At 45.7% G+C, this 26,615-nt stretch overlaps 1 protein-coding gene across 7 annotated transcripts in view; it reads right to left on the bottom strand.

Annotated features, from left to right (window-relative positions):
- gabpb1 (GA binding protein transcription factor subunit beta 1) overlaps positions 1–26,615 on the bottom strand; it is a 95,175-nt gene that overhangs the window by 66,156 nt on the left and 2,404 nt on the right. For 6 of the 7 annotated variants that reach the window (XR_010969741.1, XM_068018319.1, XM_068018318.1 and 3 more), the window contains exons 2-5: positions 20,460–20,567; positions 13,656–13,823; positions 10,805–10,999; positions 6,083–6,227 (exon numbers count right to left, since the gene is read on the bottom strand). Coding sequence is in view for 6 of the 7 variants with exons in the window: in XM_068018319.1 (XP_067874420.1) it covers positions 6,083–6,227; positions 10,805–10,999; positions 13,656–13,823; positions 20,460–20,567 (616 nt within the window). In the remaining variant the exon portion in view is untranslated. Of the gene's footprint in view, positions 1–6,082; positions 6,228–10,804; positions 11,000–13,655; positions 13,824–20,459; positions 20,568–23,226; positions 25,550–26,615 lie in introns of those variants that run through there. The other variant, XM_068018315.1, reaches the window with a different exon arrangement.

Here is a 26,615-nt window from a genome sequence, read left to right on the forward strand (position 1 = left end):
AGTTCTACCCAAATGGCCTCAATTGAGGAACCTTCTAAGATATCATCCCTCCTTACTGCAGTAATTAACTCCTTGATCAACAGTGCAATGCCACCTCCTCTTTTATCCCCTCCCCTGTTGCGCCTGAAGATTCTATACCCTGGAATATTGAGCTACCAGTCCTATCCCTCCCTCAACCATATTTCTGTGATAGCCAAATCATAATCCTATGTGCTAATCAACGTCCTCAATTTATCTGCCTTACTAGTAAGACTCCTTAGATGCAATCCAACCTTGCATTTTTCCCTTGTGCCTTACCAGGTCTATATTTGCTCTGCCTTCCAGGCAGACTCACTTTCTGTTCTATATTACCCCCTACTGTACCTCCACTCTGTATCCCATTCCCCTGCCCAATTAGTTTAACCCCCCCACCCACCTCCAAAACAGCACTAGCAAATCTCCCAGCAAGGATGCTTGTCCCATTCCGGTCCAGGTGTAACCCCTCCAACTTGTACAGGTCCCATCTTTGCCAGAAACAGACCCAGTGATACAGGAAAGTAAAGCCCTCCCTCCTGGACCATCTTCTCAGCCACGCATTCATCTGCTCTACCCTCCTATTCCTGTACTTACTAGCACGTTGCACAGGGAGTAATCCAGAGATTACAACCTTTGAGGTCCTGCTTTTTAATCTGCTACCTAGCTCCCTAAATTCTTGTTGCAGGACTTCACCCCTTTTTCTACCTATGTCGATGGTACCAATGTGCACCACTACCTCTGGCTGCTCACCCTCCCCCTTCAGAATGTCCGGCAGCCGCTCCGTGACATCCTTCACCAGGGAGGCAACATATCATCCTGGAGTCACGTTTGCGGCCACAGAAACGCCTATCTGTACCCCTTATGATAGAATTCCCCATCACTACAGCTTTTCCACTCCTTTTTCCTCCCTGCTGTGCAGAAGAGCCATCCTTGGTACCACGGACCTGGCTGTTGCTGCTTTCCCCTGGGAGGCCATCCCCCCCAACAGTATCCAAAGCGGTATATCTGTTTGAGAGGGGGATGGCCATAGGGCACTCCTGTACTACCTGTCTGCGCCTACTACTTTGCCTGGTGGTCACCCATCCCTTTTCTGCCTGTGCTGCCATTACCTGCGATGTGACCACATCTCTAAACGTGCAATCCACGACGTCCTCAGCATCGCGGACACTCCACAGTGAATCCACCTGCAGCTCTAGCTCCGTAATGCGGGTAGTCAGTAGCTGCAGATGGATACACTTCCTGCACACATGGCTGTCAGGGACACTGGAAGTGTCCCTGATTTCCCCACATAGCACAGGAGGAGCATACTACGGGTTCGAGCTTCCCTGCCATGACTCACCTTTAAATTAATTTAGTTACTCCCTTTAAAAAATACTAATTACACTAGGGGTCTTGTTTGACTCCAAACACTACCCAGTACAATCTAAAGTCCTTAATAAATTACACTAATTTAAGTCGTACTACTCACCTTACCACTTGAGTAATTTTTTAAACTTTCCCCTTTTTTAAGCAATTTAAATGCACTAACAGCTGTTACTTACCCCACCAATCACCTTGCAGAATTCCCATGATGTCACTAAGTTTTTTTCCCGCTGAGTCTCTGCATGCGCTGAGAGACACAGGGAGCCTGCCGCTGCTCCGGATCAGGTCCCACGCAGGTCCGCCAGCTGCCACTCCGCTCTGCTCCCAGGTAAGTGAAAGAGGGCCTCAAGCCCCGTTCTTTATTTCCAGCCGCTGCTCCGGATCAGATTCCATGTAGGTCTGCCAGCCGCTGCTCCGCTCTGCCTTCTTGAACCACTGCAGTCCTTGGGATATACGTACACCAACAGTGCTGTTAGGAAGGGAGTTCCAGGATTTTGACCCAGCGACAGTGAAGGAACAGCAATATAGTTCCAAGTCAGGATGGTGTGTGGCTTGGAGGGGAACTTGCAGTTGGTGGTGTTTGCATGCATCTGCTCCCTTATCCTTTTAGGTGGGAAAGATCGTGGGTTTGGAAGGTGCTGTCGAAGGAGCCTTGGTGAGTTGCTGCAGTGCATCTTGCAGCCACAGTGCGTCGGTGGTCGTGGGAATAAATGTTGAAGGTGGTGGATGGGGTGCCAATCAAGTGGGCTGCTTTGTCCTGGATGGTGTCAGGCTTCTTGAGTGTTGTTGGAGCTGCACCCACCCAGGCAAGTGGAGATTATTACATTACACTCCTGACCTTTGCCTTGTAGATGGTGGACAGACACTGGGGAGTGAGGAGGTCAGTTACTCGCCGTAGGATTTCCAGCTTCTGACCTGCTCTTGTAGCCACAGCATTTATATGACTGGTCCAGTTCAGTTTCTGGTCAATGGTAACCCCCAGGATGTCGATAGTGGGGGATTCAGCAATCGTAATGCCATTGAATGTCAAGGGAGATTGTTAGATTCTCTCTTGTTTGAGATAGTCATTGCCTGCCACTTGTGTGGCGCGAATGTTACTTGCCACTTATCAGTTCAAGCCTGGATGTTGTCCAGGTCTTGCTGCATTTCTATAGGGCTGCTTCAGTATCTGAGGAGTCACGAATGGTGCTGAACATTGCACAATCAGCGAACATCCCCACTTCTGACCTTATGTTGGAGGGAAGGTCATTGATGAAACAACTGGAGATGGTTAGGCCTAGGACACTACCCTGAGGAACTCCTGCAGTGATGTCCTGTGACTGAGATGATTGACCTCGAACAATCACAACCATCTTTCTTTGTGCTAGGCACGTCTCCAACAAGCGGAGAGTTTTCCCTGATTCCCATTGACTCCAGTTTTGCTATGGCTCCTTGCTGCCATTTGACCTCAGTCAAATGCTGACTTCATGTCAAGGGCAGCCACTCTCAGCTCATCTCTGGAGTTCAGCTCTTTTGTCCTTTTTTGGACAAAGGCTGTAATGAGTTCAGGAGCTGAGTGGCCCTGGTGGAACCCAAACTGGGCGTCAGTGAGCAGGTTATCGCTGAGCAAGTGCCGCTTGATACAACTATCGACAACCCCTTTCATCACTTTGCCGATGATCGAGAGTAGACTGATAGGGAGGTTGGATTTGTCCTGATTTGTGTCTATTTGACAAACTTGGGCAATTTTCCACATTGCTGGGTAAATACCAGTGTTGTAGCTGCACTGGAACAGCTTGACCAGGGGTGCAGCAAGTTCTGGAGCACAAGTCTTCAGTACTATTGCCAGAATGTTGTCAGGGCCCAAAGCTTTTTCAGTATCCAGTGCCTTCAGGTGTTTCTTGATATCTCGTGGAGTGAATCAGATTGGCTGAAGACTGCCATCCGTGATGCTGAGGACCTCAAGAGGAGGCAGAGATGGATCATCCACTCGGCACTTCTGGCTGAAGATGGATGCAAATGCTTCAGCCGTGTCTTTTGCACTCATATGCTGGGCTCCCCCATCATTGAAGATGGGGCTACTAGTGAGTCTCCTCCTCCTGTTAGTTGTTTAATTGTCCACCACCATTCGCAACTGGAAGTGGCAGGACTACAGAGTTTAAATCTGATCTGTTGGTTGTAGGATCGCTTAGCCCTGCCTCCATTGTTTGGCATGCAAGTAGTCCTGTGTTGTAGCTTCACCAGGTTGACACCTCATTTTTGGGTATGCCTGGTGCTGCTCCTGGCATGCTCTCCTGTACTCTTCTTTGAATCAGGGTTGGTCCACCGGCTTGATGGTACCGGTCAAGTGGGGGATATGCTGGGCCATGTGGTTACAGATTGTGGTTGAATATAATTCTGCTACTGCTGATGGCCCACAGCGCCTCATAGATGCCCAGTTTTGAGTTGTTAGATCTGTTCAAAATCTATCCCATTTAGCACGATGGTGGTATCCTTCATGTGAAGATGGGACTGTCTCCACAAGGACTGTGCAGTGGTCACTTCTACAATTACTCTCATGGACAGATACATCTGCGACAAGTAGATTGGTGAGGATGAGGTCAAGTAGGTCTTTCCCTCTTGTTGGTTCCCTCACTACCTGCCACAGACCCTTCAGCTCCGTCAGTAGTGGTGTTACCGAGCCACTCTTGATAATGGACATTGAAGTCCCCCACCCAGAGTACATTCTGTGCCCTTGCAACCCTCAGTGCTTCTTCCAATTGGTGTTCAACATGGAGAAACACTGATTCATCAGTCGAGGTGGGTGTCGTAGGTTGTAATCAGCAGGAGGTTTCCTTGCCCATGTTTGACCTTATGCCATGAGACTTCATGGGGTTCGGAGTCAACATTGTGGACTCCCAGGGCAACTCCCGCCTGACTGTATACCACTGTGCCGCCACCTTAAGGTATGATTCCGTGAGTATGACAAATGTCAGGCTGTTGCTTGACTGATCTGTGGGACAGCTCTCCTCATTTTGACACAAGCCCCCAGATGTTACTAAGGAGGGCTTTGCAGGGTCGACAGGCTGGGTTTGGCTTTGTCGTTTCCAGTGCCTAGGTTGATGCAGAGTGGTCCATCCGGTTTCATTCCTTTTCTCAGACTTTGTAGCGGTTTGATACAACTAAGTGGATTGCTAGGGCATTTAAGAGTCAACCACATTGCTGTGGGTCACATGTAGGCGAGGCCACATAAGGACGGCAAATAGTGAACCAGATGGGTTTTTACAACAATCGACAATGGTTTCATGGTCACCATTAGACTCACTTTTAATTCCAGATTTATTAATTGTCGTGGCGGGATTCAAACCCATGTTCCCAGAGCATTGGTCTAGGCCTCTGGATTACTAGCCCAGTGACATTACCACTACGCCGCCACCTCCCACATTACAATTATGGAGTTTAAAAATAAGTTATGCAAAGTATGAGGATGACATAGAAGCTGGTGGGCAGAAGGGAAATCACGTGGCTGAGGCTTCAAGGAAATGTTCCCCAGCAAAATAAATGAGTGGAAAATGAACAATCGCGATGACTGGGAGAAAGAGGTGGGAAGGTCGGGGCAGGGGAGGCCAGGTCTCACTGCAAGGTCTGGAAAGGCACTCACATTGATATCTTCGGAGTGGGATTTTGACTTTGTCCCAGTTTGTTTGGCACGGGCAGCTGTCCAGAAAATTACCAGTTAAAATGGCATGTGCCTTGAATGGTGAGAGAAATTCCAAAATCCAATTTTAACCCTATAACCACCCCTTTCCTGCCGAAGGGGCTGGCATAACATTGAGGTGATGGTAAAGAAGGTTTACTGTACCCTTACATTAATAAGCAGGCCAGTTGAAAGGCCATTAAACCTTTGATGTTGGAAGTCTAATAGCATTTCTTAAAATCCCAACACTTATTATATAAAACAAAAAGAAACAACCTCACAAAACGAAAATGAAATCTGGGTAATTCACATATTGATATTTTCCCACACATCAGCATGGTTCAGTTGGTAGATTCCTGCCTCTGAGTCAGAAGGCTGTGGGTTCAAATACCAATATGGACTTGAGCATTGAGCTTTAGTGCAATATCAGAGATGTTGTCTTTCAGACAAATCTAAATTGAGGCCTCATCTGCCTACTCAGGTGGACATAAAAGATTCAATGGCACCATCTGAAGAGGAGCGGGGAGTTTGTTTGGTGTCCTGGCCAATATTCATCCCTCAACCAACACCAATAAACAGATTTTTTAATCATTCATTCATTGATGTGCACAAATTGACTGTTACATTTGCCTATAACAGTGACTGCTCTTCATAAGTAATCCATTGACTGTAATGCAATTGGGATGTCTTGAGGATGCGATGAGGCACTACCTATAAATGCAGTTCTTTCTCTAAATGAAAACCAATAAAAGCTGTATTGTTCCTCATTGATCACAGGCTAGAAAATGATTTACAGACTGCATTGGAAAATTACAGAAATAGTCATTTATGTCCTGTAGACAACATATATATACACCAGACCCCAGTCCCTAGGAATGTTCTAAACCTCAGCTACTCAGTAAATTTCACTCAACAGCACAGTCTACCACGTAATTCAGCCTAGCAATAAATCATCCACCTTCAATCACAGGACATCAGGGAAAACAGGAAGAAAGTAGAGGGCTTTTACAGAAACGAAATGCAAAACAATTATAATTTGGACCAACATACCTGATGCTTTTGTTGTACCAGTGGAAACTAGGCCGGTTAGGTTGACCACTCCTCCAGGCCCAATAATGAATTGTGGTGCAGCACCATGTACTGTGACTGTATCAGAACTGTCTGAGTTTGTGTTAATCTGGTTCTGCATTGCCCTCTGTAGGGTAACAGAGAAAGGGTTATTGAACAACAAAAAAGGGAGTTGTTTATCTTAATTGGAGGTAATACTATGCCCTTACATCTCTACCAGGATAAGAAGTGAACTGATTGTTACTAAACTAGTTGCTCCACCCACCTCGGCTTAGCTGAGCAGCAGACAGATATGCTGATGACCTTATCAGCCATAGTTCCCAGGAAATTCATGAAAAGCTAGTTAGTTAGTTTCTGGCGAACAGGAATGCAAAGCTCCAGGTTTACTATCACAGAATCCAATGAAAGAAATTTACTTCAATACAATTTGAAGGGTATATTGGCCTTGGAGGCAGTGCAGCATAGATTTACTGGAATAATGCCTGGATTCCAAGGGTTAAACTACGAGATTAGGGTTGTATTCACTGGAATTTAGAAGATTAAGAGCTGATTTGATTGAAGTACGCAAGATATTAATAAGAAGAGAGGGTAGATTGGGAGAAACTGTTTCTGCTCGTTGGGGAGTCTAAGACTAGGAGACATAGTCAAAAAATTAAAGCCAGACCTTTCAGGAGTGAAATTAGGAAACACTTCTTCATGCAAATGGTGGTAGAATTTTTGAACTCTCTTCCTCAAACAGCAGTTGATGTGAGGTCAATTGCAATCTCAGTTTTGAAATTTTCAGTTAGTCCCCAGTCTCAATTGATTTTTGGGGGAAGTGTGTTCGAGATTTCCACTACTCTGTGGAGAAGTGCTTCCTGGCATCACCCCTGAACAGCTTAGCTCTAATTTTAAGGTTAAATTCTGGACCACCACCAGAGGAAATAGTTTCTCTCTATCTTGTCAAAGCCTTTTATCATCTTAAACACACCAATTACATCATCATCCCTTAATCTTCTGTATCAATGAACTACAAGCCTAGTCGATGCAATGTGCCCTCATAATTTCACCCTTCAGCTCAATGCTGATGGAGGGAACCTGTTATGTTAGAAATGATTCATGCAAACCCATGGCCTGTCACTGTGTGTGGTAGAATACCAAACCCCCATTCCACCATACAGGCACTGTATGCTGTTTTTTTATACTAGTTAAGCCTTGAAGTTATGCAGTGCAAAGATTAGGAAAGACTCATTGGTGTCATACAAAATTCCTTTATCTGCTATTTTAATATATTTAGATATATTACAGAACAATAATTTTCATGTGTTCTACATTAGGAAATGCCTTTGTGTCCTTTTCAAGAATAATTATGTTATTTCGATTTCCACATTCAACAGCACAGATGTTGTTGAGCAGGGTACAGAACAGCAATGATATGAAAAATTTTCTGCATCGTTCTAGCTTTTACAACCAGAGAGAGGCAGTGGCGTAGTGGTAATGTCACAGGACTAGCAATCCAAAGGCCCAGGCTAATGCTGAGGACATGGCAGCAGGTGGAATTTAAATTCAACTGACAAATCTGGAATTAAAAAGATAGTCACAGTCATGCTGACCATAAAACCATTGTCGTTAAAAATCCATCTGGTTCACCAATATCCTTTAGGGATGGAAATCTGCCGTCCTTACCTGGTTTGGCCTGTGACTCCAGACGCACAGCAATGTGGTTGACTCTTAAGTGCCCAAGCAAGCCATTCAGTTGTACCAAACCACTAGAGAAAAGGCTAAAAGAAATGAAACCGGACGGACCACCCGGCATTTACCTAGGCACTGGAAACAAAAACAGCAAACCCAGCCCAGTCGACTCTTCAAAGTCCTCCTTACTAGTATCTGGGAGAGCAACAGCCTGACATAATCATACTCACGTAATCATACCTTACAGAATAAGTCCCAGACACCGCCATCACCTTCCTATGACAGAGGTGGCGGTGGTACACTGTCGGGAGGGAGTTGCCCTGGGAGTGCTCAACATTGACTCTGGACCCCATGAAGTTTCATGGTATCAGGTCAAACATGGGCACGGAAACCTCCTGCTGATTACCACCTACCGCCCCCCTCTGCTGATGGATCAGTACTCCTCCATGTTGAACACCACTTGGAAGGAGCACTGAGGGTGGCAAGGGGACAGAATGTACTCTGGGCGGGGGACTTAAATGTCCGTCATCAAGAGTGGTTCGGTAGCACCATTACTGACCAAGCTGGCCGAGTCCTGAAGGACTTAGCTGCTAGACTGAGTCTACGGCAGGTGGTTAAGGGGCCAACGAGAGGGAAAAACCTCGTCTTCACCAAACTACCTGTTGCAGATGCATCTGTCTATGACAGTATTGGTAGGAGCGACCACTGCACAATCCTTGTGGAGACAATGTCCCATCCTCACATTGAGGATACTCTCCATCGTGTTGTGTGGCACTACCATCGTGCCAAATGGGATAGATTTCGAACAGATCTAACAACTCAAAACTGGGCATTCATGAAGTGCTATGGGCCATCAGCAGCAGCAGAATTGTATTCAACCACAATCTGTAACCTCATGGCTCAGCATATCCCCCACTCGACCACTACCATCAAGCCGGTAGACCAACCCTGGTTCAATGAAGAGTGCAGGAGGGCATGCCAGGAGCAACACCAGGCATACCTGAAAATGAGGCATCAGCCTGACGAAGCTACACACAGGACTACTTGCATGCTCAACAGCGGAAGCAGTATGTAATAGACAGGGCTACGTGATCCCACAACCACGGATCAGATCAAAGCTCTGCAGTCCTGCCACATCCAGTTGTGAATGGTGGTGAACAATTAAACAACTAACAGGAGGAGGCGGCTCCACTAATATCCCCATCTTCAACAATGGGGGAGCCCAGCACAGCAGTGCAAAAAACCATCTCGGCCTCCTCCTGTGGTCCGCAGCATCACAGATGCAAGTCTTCAGCCAACCTGATTCGCTCCACCTGATATCAAGAAACAGCTGAAGACACTGGCTACTGCAAAGGCTACGGGCCCTGACAACATTTGGGCAATAGTACTGAAGACCTGTGCTCCAGAACTTGCCACGCCCCTAGCACTTGCTCAGCAATAACCTGCTCACTGACGTCCAGTTTGGGTTCTGCCAGGGCCACTCAGCTCCTGAACTCATTACTGCCTTTGTCCAAACATGGACAAAAGAGCTGAGCTCAAGAGGTGAGGTGAGAGTGACTGCCCTTGACATCAAGGCAGCATCTGACAGAGTATGGCAGCAAGGAGCCCTAGCAAAACTGGAGTCAATGGAAATCAGGGGAAAAACTCTCCGCTGGTTGGAATCATACCTAGCACAAAGGAAGATGGTTGTGATTGTTGGAGGTCAATCATCTCAGCTCCAGGCCATCACTGCAGGAGTTCATCGGGATAGTGCCCTAGGCCCAAACTTCTTCAGCTGCTTCAATGACCTTCCTTCAATCATAAGGTCAGAAGTGGGGATGTTCGCTGATGATCGTACAATGTTCAGCACCATTCGTGACTCCTCAGACAATGAAGCAGTGTGATAAGGCTGATAAGTGGCAAGCAACATTCGCACAACACAAGTGGCAAGCAATGACCATCTCAAACAAGAGAGAATCTAACCATCTCCCCTTAATGTTCAATAGCATTACCATCGCTGAATCCCCCACTATCAACATCCTGGGGGGGTTACCATTGACCAGAAAGTGAACTGGACCAGCCACATAAATGCTGTGGCTACAAGAGCAAGCCAGAGGCTGGGTATTCTGCAGTGAGTAACTCACCTCCTGACTCCCCAATGCCTGTCCTCATCTACAAGGCACAAGTCAGAAATGTGATGGAATACTCTCCACTTGCCTGGATGGGTACAGCTCCAACAACACTCAAGAAGCTCAACACCATCCAGGACAAAGCAGCCCACTTGATTGGCACCCCATCCACCACCTTCATCATTCACTCCCTTCACCACCAACGCACAGTGGCAGCAGTGTATACCATCTACAAGATGAACTGCAGCAACTCAACAAGGCTCTTTCAACAGCATCTTCCAAACCCATGACCTCTAAACTTCTAGAAGGACAAGGGCAGCGGATGCATGGGAACACCACCACCTGCAAGTTCCTCTCCAAGCCACACACCATCCTGATTTGGAACTATATTACTGTTCCTTCACTGTCACTGGGTCAAAGTCATGGAACTCCCTTCCTAACAGCACTGTTGGTGTACCTACACCCCAAGGACTGAAGCAGTTCAAGGCAGCAGTTCACCACCACCTTCTCAATTAGAGACAGGCAATAAATGCTGGCCTAGCCAGCGATGCCCACATCCCATGAGCGAATGAAAGAAAAGGTGAATCCTGAGCATGCCGTCCAGGAATATTTTATACAAATTTCCTCTAATAACCAATTCGTTATAAGGTTCAGTACGTTAGGGGGCTGAAGAAGAATATATCACTTTCTGAATATTAAGGTGAAATTGCAACTGCAAATATTCTAGTCAACTGACTGTATCGAGGACCTGTGCACATTTTCCTTTCTACAGGATGATCCTTGCAATTACATGTCTTCTACTGCAGCACTCTGCAAGTATCTACCAGAGTGCTACATTTCTATTCATATGTTATGTATGTATTCATATAAATAAATAATTTACTTCCTTCATATTGCATGGTGTTACTTCTATTAAATAAATTACCTGAAGCATTAAAATTAATTCTTCATCCTCGTTATCCACTGCAATATCGAATGCCGTCTTGCAGAATTTACTTGGTGTGTGAACATCAGCTCCATATTTTACCAAGAGTTCGACCACATCTTGGTGACTATGCTCCACTGCCCAGTGAAGGGCTGTCATCTTAAGCATATCCTTCGCATTTATGTCAGCTCCATTCTGTCAAAAGAGAAGAGTGGGCAGCATGATGAACAACATCAATGGGGAAAAGACAATCTATTGTCTCTCTGATTGCACAATTACTCAATGGAAGTGGAGTATGGATGATGAAAGTATCCTGTTGCACCAATCCCAGATTCTCTGAGGTTAGTCTCCTTTTATTAGTTTACAATAAACCTTCCATTTGCTGCACTTTTCTGCAAGTGCAAGTCACTGTAGACACATCAAAGCATAGTTTCCAACAACAGATTACCTCCTTGGGTATGACATAGAACTTCACAATATGAATCAAAAACAAGTTTAATAATGTATTTCCAAGGGTTAACTCAATCTCAAAATACTGTTCTACTGAAAGTTTAAATGGCTTTAAAATGGCAAACTACATTCCAAAACAACACAACCAAATTCCTTCTTTTGAAATAAAGTGGGGGTACAAACAGCTAAATAATTCCCCTAGATCAAACTGCTTTTCTAGATCACTATAAGTAACAAATTTACAGATTTTAAAAATCCACTGGAGGCCATTAAAGATCAAATTGGTTTAGCAGCTCATTTCAGATAGGAACCTCCAGATTTAAACTGCACAGCAACACAAGCACTCGATGAGAGGTGTTGAAATAGAAACAGATAAAGTTAAAAGAGATCTAAAGTTTTAGTAACTCAACACTCAATGGGGGAATTTTATGCTCTCCCCAGCGGCAGGTGAGGCAGGGAGAGTACACAATCAGGAGGGATAGTGGCGGGAGGGGTGTTCCCGCCACCACCGAAATTTAGTCTGGGGCGGGAAGGCCGGTGAACGGTCTATCCGCCCCGCCACCAATTGAGGCCCTTAACTGGGTACTTAACCCCCAATTAAGGGCATCTTCCTGTCGCAGCCGCAATTACCCGTGCAGTGGGCAGCCCCGTTGCCGCACGGGAAGCACAACACAAAAAACAGTGCAGGCTGCTTCCAGGCTCTGGGGGTGGGGGGGTACGGGGCTTGTTCAAAGGCACTTATTGCCTGAGCGAGGGACCCGGCATTGGGATGGGGGCAGACCCGCTGAGGGTCACACCCTTTTCTTTGCTGCCAAACCCCCTCCCGCCCTGATCTACCCGAGGCCTCAGGCCAGCGACGATCATCTCTAACAGCTGCCACCACCTCCGCGGTTGTGCTGCAACTGCAAGCCTCTGATTGGCTGGCAGTTCTGGTCGCCACATTACCAAAAGGATGTAGATGCTTTGGAGAGGGTGCAGAGGAGGTTCACCAGGATGTTGCCTGGTATGGCGGGCGCTAGCTATGAAGAGAGGTTGAGCAGATTAGGATTATTTTCATTAGAAAGACGGAGGTTGAGGGGGGACCTGATTGAGGTGTACAAAATCATGAGAGGTATAGACAGGGTGGATAGCAAGAAGCTTTTTCCCAGAGTGGGGGATTCAATTACTAGGGGTCACGAGTTCAAAGTGAGAGGGGAAAAGTTTAGGGGGGATATGCGTGGAAAGTTCTTTACGCAGAGGGTGGTGGGTGCCTGGAACGCGTTGCCAGTGGAGGTGGTAGACGCGGGCACAATAGCGTCTTTTAAGATGTATCTAGACAGATACATGAATGGGCAGGAAGCAAAGAGATACAGACCCTTAGAAAATAGGCGACACGTTTAGATAGAGGATCTGGATCGGCGCAGGCTTGGAGGGCCGAAGGGCCTGTTCCTGTGCTGTAATTTTCTTTGTCCTTTGTTTCTCCAAGGGCTTCACTTCCAGCGACGGGGTCCTAAATCCTATGGAAGGCCTGCCGCTGTCCACTTAAGTGCCTAATTGGCACTAAATCCGAAAAAGAGGCAACGCGGGCATCTCAGCGTCGGTTCCCCCGACATCAAGAGCCCCGCCGCCAGCGTAAAATTCCCCCAATATATTCAATCATTGAGCGCACTACACACAAAGCCAACAGACTGCTTAACTATATATGTACAAAACAGTAGTGTACAAGTTATGCTCAAATTCTATAACACATTGGTTAGATCACATCCAGAGCACTGAGTCCAATTCACTTCTAGACATGAGGGAGTCTTTCAAACTCTGGAGGCAGTTCAGCGAACAGCCATGACACTGATTCTCAGGGATAAATTATAAGGAAAGGCTGTTGAAACTTGGGCTTTTCAGTCAATGAGGTTGAGTCAGATCACAAGCAGTGTGTCCAATATAAGAATGTGCATTTCTATAACTCCTTTCATGACCTCTGGACGGCATAAAGCACTTCACAGCCAATTAAGTACTTTTGATGTATAATCCATAATGCTTCTTGTAATGAAAGGAAACGTGGCAACCAATTTGCACATAGCATGTTCCCACAAGCAGAGATGAGATGCTCAGATAATGGTTTTAGTGAGGTTGGTGGAGGGATTAATATCATTTAGTATATTGGGGAGAACTCCCCTGCTCTTCACTAAATAGCACCATGGTATCTATGCCCAACTGAGAAGGCAGATAGGGTCTCAGTTTAATGCCTCATCCAAAAGACAATATTTTCAACAGTGCAGCACTCCCTCAGTGTGCATGGGGAGTGGCAGCCTAGATTATATGCAGTCTCTATAAAGTGCAAATTGAACCAACAGACTGCTGACTCAAGAGAGTGCTACCACCAAGCCAAAGCTGACATTGTACACCATCACTTTTCTAACCTTACCTTTACAAGTACCTCGACAATGTTTGCATGGCCCTCTGATGCTGCCATATGCAGAGGCGTTCTGTCCACTTTGGTCCTTGCATCCCGACTCACTCCAGCTCGAAGTAGCACCTCTGCTGTTGAATAGTGACCATATTGGGCTGCCAGATGAAGGGGGGATGTTCCCAGCTGTAACATCAGCAAATATAAACTGAATGTAAAGCAACCCAACAGAAGAATAGCAGTTCCCCACCCATTCTAATTAGTGCAATAGTTTTGCAAGTGGAATGAGATAATGCAATATCTTAAATGCTATAAAACTAACATCCTAAAAAATTAAATAAAACTTTAGCTCTGTATAGTGGACCTTAGATTTTAATTTCTGAACATCGACCAAATACATGACTACGTGAATATTTAAAAATAGATGTTTGTGCCATGAAGACTTTGCAGTGAAAGTTTAATTCTCTCAAAAATATAAAACATCAAATTGCCATAACTTTACTCAAAATCACCAAATATGAGGAATTTGCAAATGTACTAAAATGCCATACAACAGCTCATAGTTTACATATTTTAAAAACTGCTTATTCTTTCATGGGATATGAGCATCGCTGGCTAGGCCAGCATTTGTTGGCCATCCTCAATTGCCCTTGAGTAGGTGGTGGTGAGCCACCTTCTGGAACTGCTGCAGCCCATCAGGTGTAGGTACACACACAGTGCTGTTAGGAAGGGAAGAAGGTGGGAAGAAGAGAAGGCTACAACACACTCATGTCACTCGCCTGTTTCAGGCCTCAATCAGCATGATCTCAGTTGAGTTCAATGCTCCAAGATTCTACTCTGCTGCTGAGTGCTTAACCTGGTATCTGTTGTTTTCTTTCCAGGCACTTAAAAAAAAATTGCTCCTTTTAAATCTCATCTGGCAAGTTTTTAATTTTGAAATCATACTATTTTTGGAGTGACAACCTATGGCGCTGATGAGCTTATTCCAGGAGTGATATCGGTGCTTATGACTGTAAAATGCAAGATGTTTTTGGTCCACTGTGACATATTGTGTAAAGCAATTTTAACGTGATCAGCCTGTTTTCCATATGGTTAAAGAAAAGGACACAGTCTCTTTATTTGACAAACGAGAAAAAACATTTCTTTGCAAATATTAAGCAGGAATACTCCCTGCTGTTTATGATATATACTGGGCCTTCACTTTATCTTGATAAAAGGAGGAAAAATTGTATCATTTCATAAATGTATTTGTTGCTAATCAAAAAAAATCTATGCTTTTTTTTCTTATCCTCTCATCACTTCGTAGTTTCACCCCCCCTTCCCCGCCCCACCCTGAAAAACAGTATAGAAATGAGAGACTGCGCTTTGTAAATTGTCTCTCTATTTTTCATTCTTCAGATAATCAGGCACTAATCGAGTACACAGCAGCACCCTCAGATTTCTTTTGGGCCTCCTTATCTCGAGAGACAATGGATACGCGCCTGGAGGTGGTCAGTGGTTTGTGAAGCAGCGCCTGGAGTGCCTATAAAGGCCAATTCTAGAGTGACAGGCTTTTCCACAGGTGCTGCAGAGAAATTTGTTTGTCGGGGCTGTTACACAGTTGGCTCTCCCCTTGCGCCTCTGTCTTTTTTCCTGCAAACTACTAAGTCTCTTCGACTCGCCACATTTTAGCCCGTCTTTATGGCTGCCCGCCAGCTCTGGCGAACGCTGGCAACTGACTTCCACGACTTGTGATCAATGTCACAGGATTTCATGTCGCGTTTGCAGACGTCTTTAAAGCGGAGACATGGACGGCCGGTGGGTCTGATACCAGTGGCGAGCTCGCTGCACAATGTGTCTTTGGGGATCCTGCCATCTTCCATGCGGCTCACATGGCCAAGCCATCTCAAGCGCCGCTGACTCAGTAGTGTGTACAAGCTGGGCATGTTGGCCGCCTCGAGGACTTCTGTGTTGGAGATATGGTCCTGCCACCTGATGCCAAGTATTCTCCAGAGGCAGTGAAGATGGAATGAATTGAGACGTCGCTCTTGGCTGACATACGTTGTCCAGGCCTCGCTGCCATAGAGCAAGGTACTGAGGACACAGGCTTGATACACTCGGACTTCTGTGTTCCGTGTCAGTGCGCCATTTTCCCACACTCTCTTGGCCAGTCTGGACATAGCAGTGGAAGCCTTTCCCATGTGCTTGTTGATTTCTGCATCTAGAGACAGGTTACTGGTGATAGTTGAGCCTAGGTAGGTGAACTCTTGAACCACTTCCAGAACGTGGTCGCCAATATTGATGGATGGAGCATTTCTGACGTCCTGCCCCATGATGTTTGTTTTCTTGAGGCTGATGGTTAGGCCAAATTCATTGCAGGCAGCCGCAAACCTGTCGATGAGACTCTGCAGGCACTCTTCAGTGTGAGATGTTAAAGCAGCATCGTCAGCAAAGAGGAGTTCCCTGATGAGGACTTTCCGTACTTTGGACTTCGCTCTTAGATGGGCAAGGTTGAACAACCTGCTCCCTGATCTTGTGTGGAGGAAAATTCCTTCTTCAGAGGACTTGAACGCATGTGAAAGCAGCAGGGAGAAGAAAATCCCAAAAAGTGTGGGTGTGAGAACACAGCCCTGTTTCACGCCACTCAGGATAGGAAAGGGCTCTGAGGAGGAGCCACCATGTTGAATTGTGCCTTTCATATTGTCATGGAATGAGGTGATGATACTTAGTAGCTTTGGTGGGCATCCAATCTTTTCTAGTAGTCTGAAGAGACCACGTCTGCTGACGAGGTCAAAGGCTTTGGTGAGATAATCAGGCGCTAATCGATCACCCAGCAGCACCCTCAGATAATCAGGTGCTAATCGAGTACACAGCAGCACCCTCAGATAATCAGGCGCTAATCGATCACACAGCAGCACCCTCAGATAATCAGGTGCTAATCGAGTACACAGCAGCACCCTCAGATAATCAGGTGCTAATCGAGTACACAGCAGCACCCTCAGATAATCAGGCGCTAATCGAGTACACAGCAGCACCCTCAGATAATCAGGCGCTAATCGAGTACACAGCAGCACCCTCAGATAATCAGGCGCTAATCGAGTACACAGCAGCACCCTCAGATAATCAGGTGCTAATCGAGTACACAGCAGCACCCTCAGATAATCAGGCGCTAATCGATCACACAGCAGCACCCTCAGATAATCAGGCGCTAATCGAGTACACAGCAGCACCCTCAGATAATCAGGCGCTAATCGAGTACACAGCAGCACCCTCAGATAATCAGGTGCTAATCGAGTACACAGCAGCACCCTCAGATAATCAGGTGCTAATCGAGTACGCAGCAGCACCCTCAGATAATCAGGTGCTAATCGAGTACGCAGCAGCAACCTCAGATAATCAGGCGCTAATCGAGTACACAGCAGCAACCTCAGATAATCAGGCGCTAATCGAGTACACAGCAGCACCCTCAGATAATCAGGTGCTAATCGAGTACACAGCAGCAACCTCAGATAATCAGGCGCTAATCGAGTACACAGCAGCACCCTCAGATAATCAGGCGCTAATCGAGTACACAGCAGCAACCTCAGATAATCAGGCGCTAATCGAGTACACAGCAGCACCCTCAGATAATCAGGCGCTAATCGAGTACACAGCAGCACCCTCAGATAATCAGGCGCTAATCGATCACACAGCAGCACCCTCAGATAATCAGGCGCTAATCGATCACACAGCAGCAACCCTCAGATAATCAGGCGCTAATCGAGTACACAGCAGCACCTTCAGATAATCAGGCGCTAATCGATCACCCAGCAGCACCCTCAGATAATCAGGCGCTAATCGAGTACACAGCAGCACCCTCAGATAATCAGGCGCTAATCGAGTACACAGCAGCACCCTCAGATAATCAGGCGCTAATCGATCACACAGCAGCAACCCTCAGATAATCAGGCGCTAATCGAGTACACAGCAGCACCCTCAGATAATCAGGCGCTAATCGAGTACACAGCAGCACCCTCAGATAATCAGGCGCTAATCGAGTACACAGCAGCACCCTCAGATAATCAGGCGCTAATCGAGTACACAGCAGCACCCTCAGATAATCAGGCGCTAATCGAGTACACAGCAGCAACCCTCAGATAATCAGGCGCTAATCGAGTACACAGCAGCACCCTCAGATAATCAGGCGCTAATCGAGTACACAGCAGCACCCTCAGATAATCAGGCGCTAATCGAGTACACAGCAGCACCCTCAGATAATCAGGCGCTAATCGAGTACACAGCAGCACCCTCAGATAATCAGGCGCTAATCGAGTACACAGCAGCACCTTCAGATAATCAGGCGCTAATCGATCACCCAGCAGCACCCTCAGATAATCAGGCGCTAATCGAGTACACAGCAGCACCCTCAGATAATCAGGCGCTAATCGAGTACACAGCAGCACCCTCAGATAATCAGGCGCTAATCGAGTACACAGCAGCACCCTCAGATAATCAGGCGCTAATCGAGTACACAGCAGCACCCTCAGATAATCAGGCGCTAATCGAGTACACAGCAGCACCCTCAGATAATCAGGCGCTAATCGAGTACACAGCAGCACCCTCAGATAATCAGGCGCTAATCGAGTACACAGCAGCACCCTCAGATAATCAGGTGCTAATCGAGTACACAGCAGCACCCTCAGATAATCAGGTGCTAATCGAGTACACAGCAGCACCCTCAGATAATCAGGTGCTAATCGAGTACACAGCAGCACCCTCAGATAATCAGGCGCTAATCGAGTACACAGCAGCACCCTCAGATCATCAGGCGCTAATCGATCACACAGCAGCACCCTCAGATAATCAGGCGCTAATCGAGTACACAGCAGCAACCTCAGATAATCAGGCGCTAATCGATCACCCAGCAGCACCCTCAGATAATCAGGTGCTAATCGAGTACACAGCAGCACCCTCAGATAATCAGGCGCTAATCGAGTACACAGCAGCACCCTCAGATAATCAGGCGCTAATCGAGTACACAGCAGCACCCTCAGATAATCAGGCGCTAATCGAGTACACAGCAGCACCCTCAGATAATCAGGCGCTAATCGAGTACACAGCAGCACCCTCAGATAATCAGGCGCTAATCGAGTACACAGCAGCACCCTCAGATAATCAGGTGCTAATCGAGTACACAGCAGCACCCTCAGATAATCAGGTGCTAATCGAGTACACAGCAGCACCCTCAGATAATCAGGTGCTAATCGAGTACACAGCAGCACCCTCAGATAATCAGGCGCTAATCGAGTACACAGCAGCACCCTCAGATAATCAGGTGCTAATCGAGTACACAGCAGCACCCTCAGATAATCAGGTGCTAATCGAGTACACAGCAGCACCCTCAGATAATCAGGCGCTAATCGATCACACAGCAACACCCTCAGATAATCAGGCGCTAATCGAGTACACAGCAGCACCCTCAGATAATCAGGTGCTAATCGAGTACACAGCAGCACCCTCAGATACTCAGGCGCTAATCGAGTACACAGCAGCACCCTCAGATAATCAGGTGCTAATCGAGTACACAGCAGCACCCTCAGATAATCAGGTGCTAATCGAGTACACAGCAGCACCCTCAGATAATCAGGCGCTAATCGAGTACACAGCAGCACCCTCAGATAATCAGGTGCGAATCGAGTACACAGCAGCACCCTCAGATAATCAGGTGCTAATCGAGTACACAGCAGCACCCTCAGATAATCAGGTGCTAATCGAGTACACAGCAGCACCCTCAGATAATCAGGCGCTAATCGAGTACACAGCAGCACCCTCAGATAATCAGGCGCTAATCGAGTACACAGCAGCACCCTCAGATAATCAGGCGCTAATCGATCACACAGCAGCACCCTCAGATAATCAGGCGCTAATCGATCACACAGCAGGGAAAGAGCGGGGGCGGGAAGAGTGAGAGCGGGGGCGGGATGAGTGAGAGCGGGGGCGGGAAGAGTGAGAGAGGGGGCGGGAAGAGTGAGAGAGGGGGCGGGAAGAGTGAGAGCGGGGGCGGGAAGAGTGAGAGCGGGGGCGGGAAGAGTGAGAGCGGGGGCGGGAAGAGTGAGAGCGGGGGCGGGAAGAGTGAGAGCGGGGGCGGGAAGAGTGAGAGCGGGGGCGGGAAGAGTGAGAGCGGGGGCGGGAAGAGTGAGAGCGGGGGCGGGAAGAGTGAGAGCGGGGTAGTGAGATAGACACAGAGAGGGAGAGAGAGTGAGGGAAGAGAAAAAGATCAAGATCACACCTGACGGATGGACACTTACATCAAGTGTGTGGGCAGACATTGACCCCTTGTGCAAGCAAAAACAATGCCAAGTACTCACTAAATAGGGAGAAATGTATTTTAAATCAGATTGTGTTTTGATGGCATTAGGTCAGCGATACACTTTATATACAAATTAATTGCCCCCATGTCCGTGGCTGACTCAATAATTTTGTCAAATGGCCGTCCTGCAACCTGTTGGTGCCTATCCAATTCTCGGGGTGGGGCAGGGCTGCATTTCCTACCCATCTTGAGTTGGAACTGAGGGCATTCGGAGACAACTTGTGGACTGGAATTACATGGGCTGCCACATCAGTTAGGTAATTTTTATTGAATTCCATTTCACAACTTACCATTGGTAGGATTTGAACTCCTGACCTTTGCTGGTCCAATACCATAACTATACTACTGCACCGCACACAATATACTCTTCTCTATCCACACTTTACAAGGCTTATTTCTGTCACATTTTGGCAATTTAGCCAGGGCACTAATTACAGAAAGGAGCAACCCTATATTCAATGCACAAAAGATATTAGCACAGGGGCTCTACTTACCCAGTCTGTTGTGAAAGGAGCACCATTGGACATTAAGATGCGAACCTCATCATCCTGTCCTGCTCTTGCCGCTTCTAAAAGCTTCTTCCCCAAATCCACTAGAGACATCTAGGCAGAAAACACACAATGGAATTCAGCAAAATCCACTGAACAATACAAGAACAGGCATTGATTGCTTTTGGCGCTCTCAGGCTAGTAATCACGAATCGTTACAGGACTGCCTGGGAAAAACATGGATCTATAGAAAAATCATGGCGTGAACAATTCACTTTATACACATTTAGATAATTTTGAAATGGTGTGTCTGAATCCTGTTTTGTTAAATATCATTGTCAGATATCTCCTCAATGCAGTTTCAATCATGTATAGATTTTACATGTTTTTGCTGCTCATATCCTAACTTGCACCAAGCCCAGTTCACCCATCACCCGTGCTCACTGACCTACACTGGCTCCCAGACCGGCAACACATGAATTTTAAAATTCTCATCCTTGTTTTCAGATCTCTCCATAGACTCACCCCTCCCTATCTCTGTAATCTCCTCCAGCCCTACAACCCTCTGAGATATTTGCACTCGTCCAACTCTGGCCCCTGTGCATCCCCAATTTAATCACTCTGCCATAGGTAGCAATGCTTTCAGCTGCCTTCTCCCTAAACTTGAATTCCCTCTCCAAACCCCCCTACCTCTCCACCTCTCTTTCCTCCATTAAGACGTTCCTTAAAACGCACCTCTTTCATCAAGCTTTTGGTCAGCTGTGCTAATAGCTCTCTGTGGCCCAGTGTCAAACTTTGATTGTGCTCCTCTGAAGTGCCTTCGAATATTTTACTGTGATGAAGGTGCTATATAACTGAAAGTTATTGTTGGTGTAGTAATGCACATCATCAACTATAAGAATGTCGGTGTAGAGATATTACAGGAAAATATGCAAACAATTTGACCTGAACTTTCTGAAGACTTGAACGAATCCTTACAGAGTTACAGCACTTACAACTACAGGTATAAGAGCAACCAGTCTCCAAATGCACCAATTGACCAAGAACATTTTCCCCAATAATTCAATATTTTCATGAAACAATTAATATTTAGACTATAGGATTTAGAAGTGTCATAATGCACTTTTCAAAGGCAAAGAAATATAATCATCCCCAATCTTTGTAAGCTGATGAAGTAAACAACATTTGTCAAGTGTATATTCGTGGATTTAACAGATTCTGATGTTAACTAGATCTCTATACACAAAACCAAGAATGTACAAGGATGTGCTAACCTAAGAGCAATCAACCTTAATCCAGCAATGAGTGGGAGACATTAGTTGTATAATTCCTAAACTGACATTACAATCCCACCCTTCGTGAAGGCAACAACTCATGCCAACATACAGTTTGAGGGGAAGAGGCAGCTCTCTGCTATTTTACCCAACCAGCCATGTGTCATGTGTGCGTAGCACACATAATCACTATATGGAATCTTCTCAATAGTTAACTATCTTACTCAATCTTTCCTCATAAGACAATCCCTTCAACCCAGGAATCAGCCTAGTGAACCTTCTCTGAACTGCTTCCAATGTAAGTATATCCCTCTTTAAGTAAGACCAAAACTGTACACAGTACTCTAGGTGTGGTCTCATCAATGCTTTGTACAGTTGTAGCAAGACTTCCCCACTTTTATACTCCATCCCCCTTGCAATAAATGCCAACATTTCATTTGCTTTCCTAATTACTTGCTGTACTTGACAATCTCACATTTTCCCACATTATACTCCATCTGAAAAACTCACTTAACCTATCTATATCTCTTTGCAGACACTTAGTGTCCTCTTCACAGCTTGCTTTCCTACCTGTCTTTGTTGTCTGTAGATTTGGCTACAATACACTCGGTCCCCTCATCCAAGTTATTAATATAGATCATAAATAGTTGAGGCTCCAGTACTGATCCCTGTGGCATTCCACTAGTTAGCTTTCCAAGCTGAAAATGCCCCATTTATCCTGACTCCGTTTCCTGTTGGTTAGCCAATCCTCTATCCATTGTCATGCCCAGTAAAGACACATCATATTCCTACTTTCAAGATATGAACTTTATTCAATGTGAAATCTTTGAAATTTACTTTTCCCTTCAAAAAAAGTGGACAATGTGCTGCAAAATAGATACCGAAGGTCAGATAATATAGCCTGTGTATCTAAAAATTGCCTCCCTGTCTCGAAAGGACAAAAAGATACATTCCAGACTAAAAGGTGTTGACTACCTCTATCCTGAAACCATCAAGAGAATTCCTGAATTGAATGGATTTCTTCTGAGACAAAGGAGGTGTGAAGTAGACACATAACAGAATGATACTCATCCAGATATTAATGGATGGCCATGGATTCCATATCCAGGTCCATTGTGTGGTCATATCAGGGGAGAAGACCATATGTCAGATACCAGAAATGCTAATATGATGAATTGTGACCTTAAAAGGTAACCCTCTGGAACGAGAGGAAGGGATCACAGCAACATCACAGAAAGCAGTCCAGTGAGAGGCTGTGGAAGGATCCAGCATAAACAAGCAGCCGCCCTGGTGCTAATTCTACACATCAACTTGGTGCAGCAAAGAACTGAAAGTGACCGCCACTTCCAGTCTGAAATCTTAACCACCAGAAATCTACCACACCTCAACAAATTCAAGACTACAAACACCCAGGCCTGCACATTAAAAAAGACTGTCCTACTTAGAATTCAACAGGTTTACTATAAACCACGAACACCTACCACACCTTGATCTCTTACCCTTTACCTTCTATATATCTTCTCTTGAAGTGCACATGAGAGTGAATGTGCGTCAGTGGTGCTGCAAACCTTTTGGGGAATGAATATTGTTCAATAAATAGTTAATCTTCTGTTTTAAGCCAACAAGAAAACCTGCCACTGTCTGCTTATTTGTCAAGTAAAACACTCAGGGGAAAAAAAACTCATCATTTTAAACAAAACAGGATTGCAGTCAGTTGGGTGAACAGTGGGAACCACCCACACCCCCTTACCACCTGTCCATACACCATGCTAATATATTACCTCCAATACTATCTTATCTAATAACCTTTTAAGTGACAAATTATCGAATGCCTTTTGGAAATCCAAATACACTACATTTACTGGTTCCCCTTTATCAAACCTGCTTGTTACATCCTCAAAGAACTCGAATAAATTTGTCAAACACGATTTCCCTCTCATAAAACCATGCTGACTCTACCTGATTGCATATGATTTTCTAGCACTTTTCCAATGCCAGAGGTTAGGGGGCGGCACAGTGGCGCAGTGGTTAGCACTGCAGCCTCACAGCTCCAGCGACCCGGGTTCAATTCTGGGTACTGCCTGTGTGGAGTTTGCAAGTTCTCCCTGTGTCTGCGTGGGTTTCCTCCAGGTGCTCTGGTTTCCTCCCACATGCCAAAGACTTGCAGGTTGATAGGTAAATTGGCCATTATAAATTGCCCCTAGTATAGGTAGGTGGTAGGGAAATATAGGGACAGGTGGGGATGTGGTAGGAATATGGGATAAGTGTAGGATTAGTATAAATGGGTGGTTGATGGTCGGCACAGACTCGGTGGGCCAAAGGGCCTGTTTCAGTGCTGTATCTCTAAACTAACTGGCCTATAGTTTCCTGCTTTCTGTCGCCCCCTCCCTCTTTTCTTGAATTGAGATCACAAAATCACAGAATTGTTACAGCACAGAAGGAGGTCACTTGGCCCGTCAAGTCCGCGCTGGCTCTCCAAAAGAGCAATTTACCTAGTGCCACTCACCCGCCTTCTCCCCATAGCCCTGCAGATTCTTTCTTTTCAGATAACAATCCAATTCCCTCTCAAATGCTTGATTGAACCTGCCTGCATAACACTCTCGGGTACTGCATTCCAGTTCCTAACTGCATGAAAAGGTTTTTCCTCATGTTATCATTGCGTTTTTAGCCAATTACCTTAAATCTGTGCCCTCTAGTTCTCAATCCTTCCACCAATGGGAGCAGTTTTTCCCTATCAACTCTGTCTACACCCTTCATGATTGTAAAATTTGAATTTTCTGGCCTACCATTAATCTTTGCAGCATTGTACGCCTTTTCTTTCAATTTGATACCATCCTTAACTTCCTTAGTTAGCCATGGATGGTGCATCCTTCTCAATGAGTCTTTCTTTCTCAATGGAATATATCTTTGTTGATAGTTAGGAACTATCTCCTTAAATGTCTGCCACTACTTCTCTACTATCTTACCTTTTAACTTATTTCCTGGTCCACTTTAGCCAACTGTCTTCGTTCTCTTATAATTGCCTTTATTGAAGACACTAGTTTCAGACCCAAACTTCTCACCTTCAAACTGAATGTGAAATTCTATCATCTTATGATCACTCTTGCCTACAGGATCCTTTACTATGAGGTCATTTATTAATCCTGTCTCATTACACATTACCAGATCTAAAATAACCTGCTCCCAGGTTGGTTCCAGAACATATTGTTCTAAGAAACTGTCCCTCATATCCTCTCTGAACTCATCCTCTAGGCTACCTTTGCCAATTTGATTAGTCCAGTCACAGTACCTTTCTTACAAGTCCCCATTATTTCTTGCTTTATATTGTCCTACAGTGTAGCTATTGTTAGAGGGCCTATAAACTCCCACCAATTACTTCTTTCCTTTGCTATTTCTTATCTCCACCCAAACTGATTCGATATCTTGATCTTCTAAGCCAAGATCATTTCTCACTACTGTACTGATCTCAACCTTTATTAATTGAGCAACCCCACCTCCATTTCCTTTCTTCATATCCTTCTGAAATGTCAAATGCTCTTGAATATTTAGTGCCCTAACTGGACACATTGCAACCACATCTCTGCAATGGCTACCGTATCATACGCATTGATTTCTATTTGTGCTATCAATTCATCCATCTTGTTACGAATGCTGTGTGCTTTCAGATAATGAGCCTTTAACTCAGTCTTTTTACCATTTTTTCCTACTCTGATCTTATTTGCTGGTGCACTCTTATGTTTGTAAACTTTGGTTATTGTTACTGTTTCGCTATCCTGCACTATTGCCTTGTCCTTTCTCGTTAACCTTATAAATTTCCCCTCACCTGAACTCTCCCCCCCACACTATTTAGTTTAAAGCCCTCTCTACAGCCCTAGTTAACGCTAATAGTTTAAGCTTTCCAGAGAAATATTACATAGATAAAAACTTGATTTAACACTCAAGTCAGAGCTGCTACAATTGTGCTCAGCACCCTAGGCTAAGGAGGGAAGAAACATAGAAAATAGGAGTAGGCCATTCAGCCCTTCGAGCCTGCTCCGCCATTCATTATGATCATGGCTGATCATCCAACTCAGTTGCCTGTTCCCGCTTTCCCCCCATATCTTTTGATCCCTTTTGCCCCCAGAGCTATATCTAACTCCTTCTTGAAAACATACAATGTTTTGAGCTCAACTGCTTTCTGTGGTAGCGAATTCCACAGACTCACTACTCTCTGGGTGAAGAAATTTCTCATCTCAGTTCTGAAAGGTTTACCCCGTATCCTTAGACTATGACCATTGGTTCTGGACTCCCCCACCATCGGGAACATCCTTCCTGCATCTACCCTGTCACGTCCTGTTAGAATTTTATAGGTTTCTATGAGATCCCCCCTCACTCTTCTGAACTCCAGCGAATATAATCCTAACCGACTCAATCTCTCTTCATATGTCAGTCCCGCCATCCCAGGAATCAGTCTGGTAAACCTTCGCTGCACTCCCTCTATAGCAAAAACATCCTTCCTCTGATAAGGAGACCAAAACTGCACACAATATTCCAGGTGTGGCCTCACCAAGGCCTTGTATAATTGCAGCAAGACATCTCTGCTCCTGTACTCGAATCCTCTCGTTATGAAGGCCAACATACCATTTGCCTTTTTTACCACCTGCATGCTTACCTTCAGCAACTGGTGTACGAGAACACCCAGGTCTCGTTGCATATTCCCCTCTCTCAGTTTATAGCTGTTCAGATAGTAATCTGCTTTCCTATTTTTGCAACCAATGTGGATAACCTCACATTTATCCACATTATACTGCATCCGCCATGCATTAGCCCACTCACTCAACTTGTCCAAATCACCCTGAAGCCTCTCTGCATCCTCCTCACAACTCACCCTCCCACCCAGTTTTGTGTC

This window comes from Heterodontus francisci, chromosome 38, assembly GCF_036365525.1.
Source record: "Heterodontus francisci isolate sHetFra1 chromosome 38, sHetFra1.hap1, whole genome shotgun sequence".
Lineage (NCBI taxonomy): Eukaryota > Metazoa > Chordata > Chondrichthyes > Heterodontiformes > Heterodontidae > Heterodontus > Heterodontus francisci.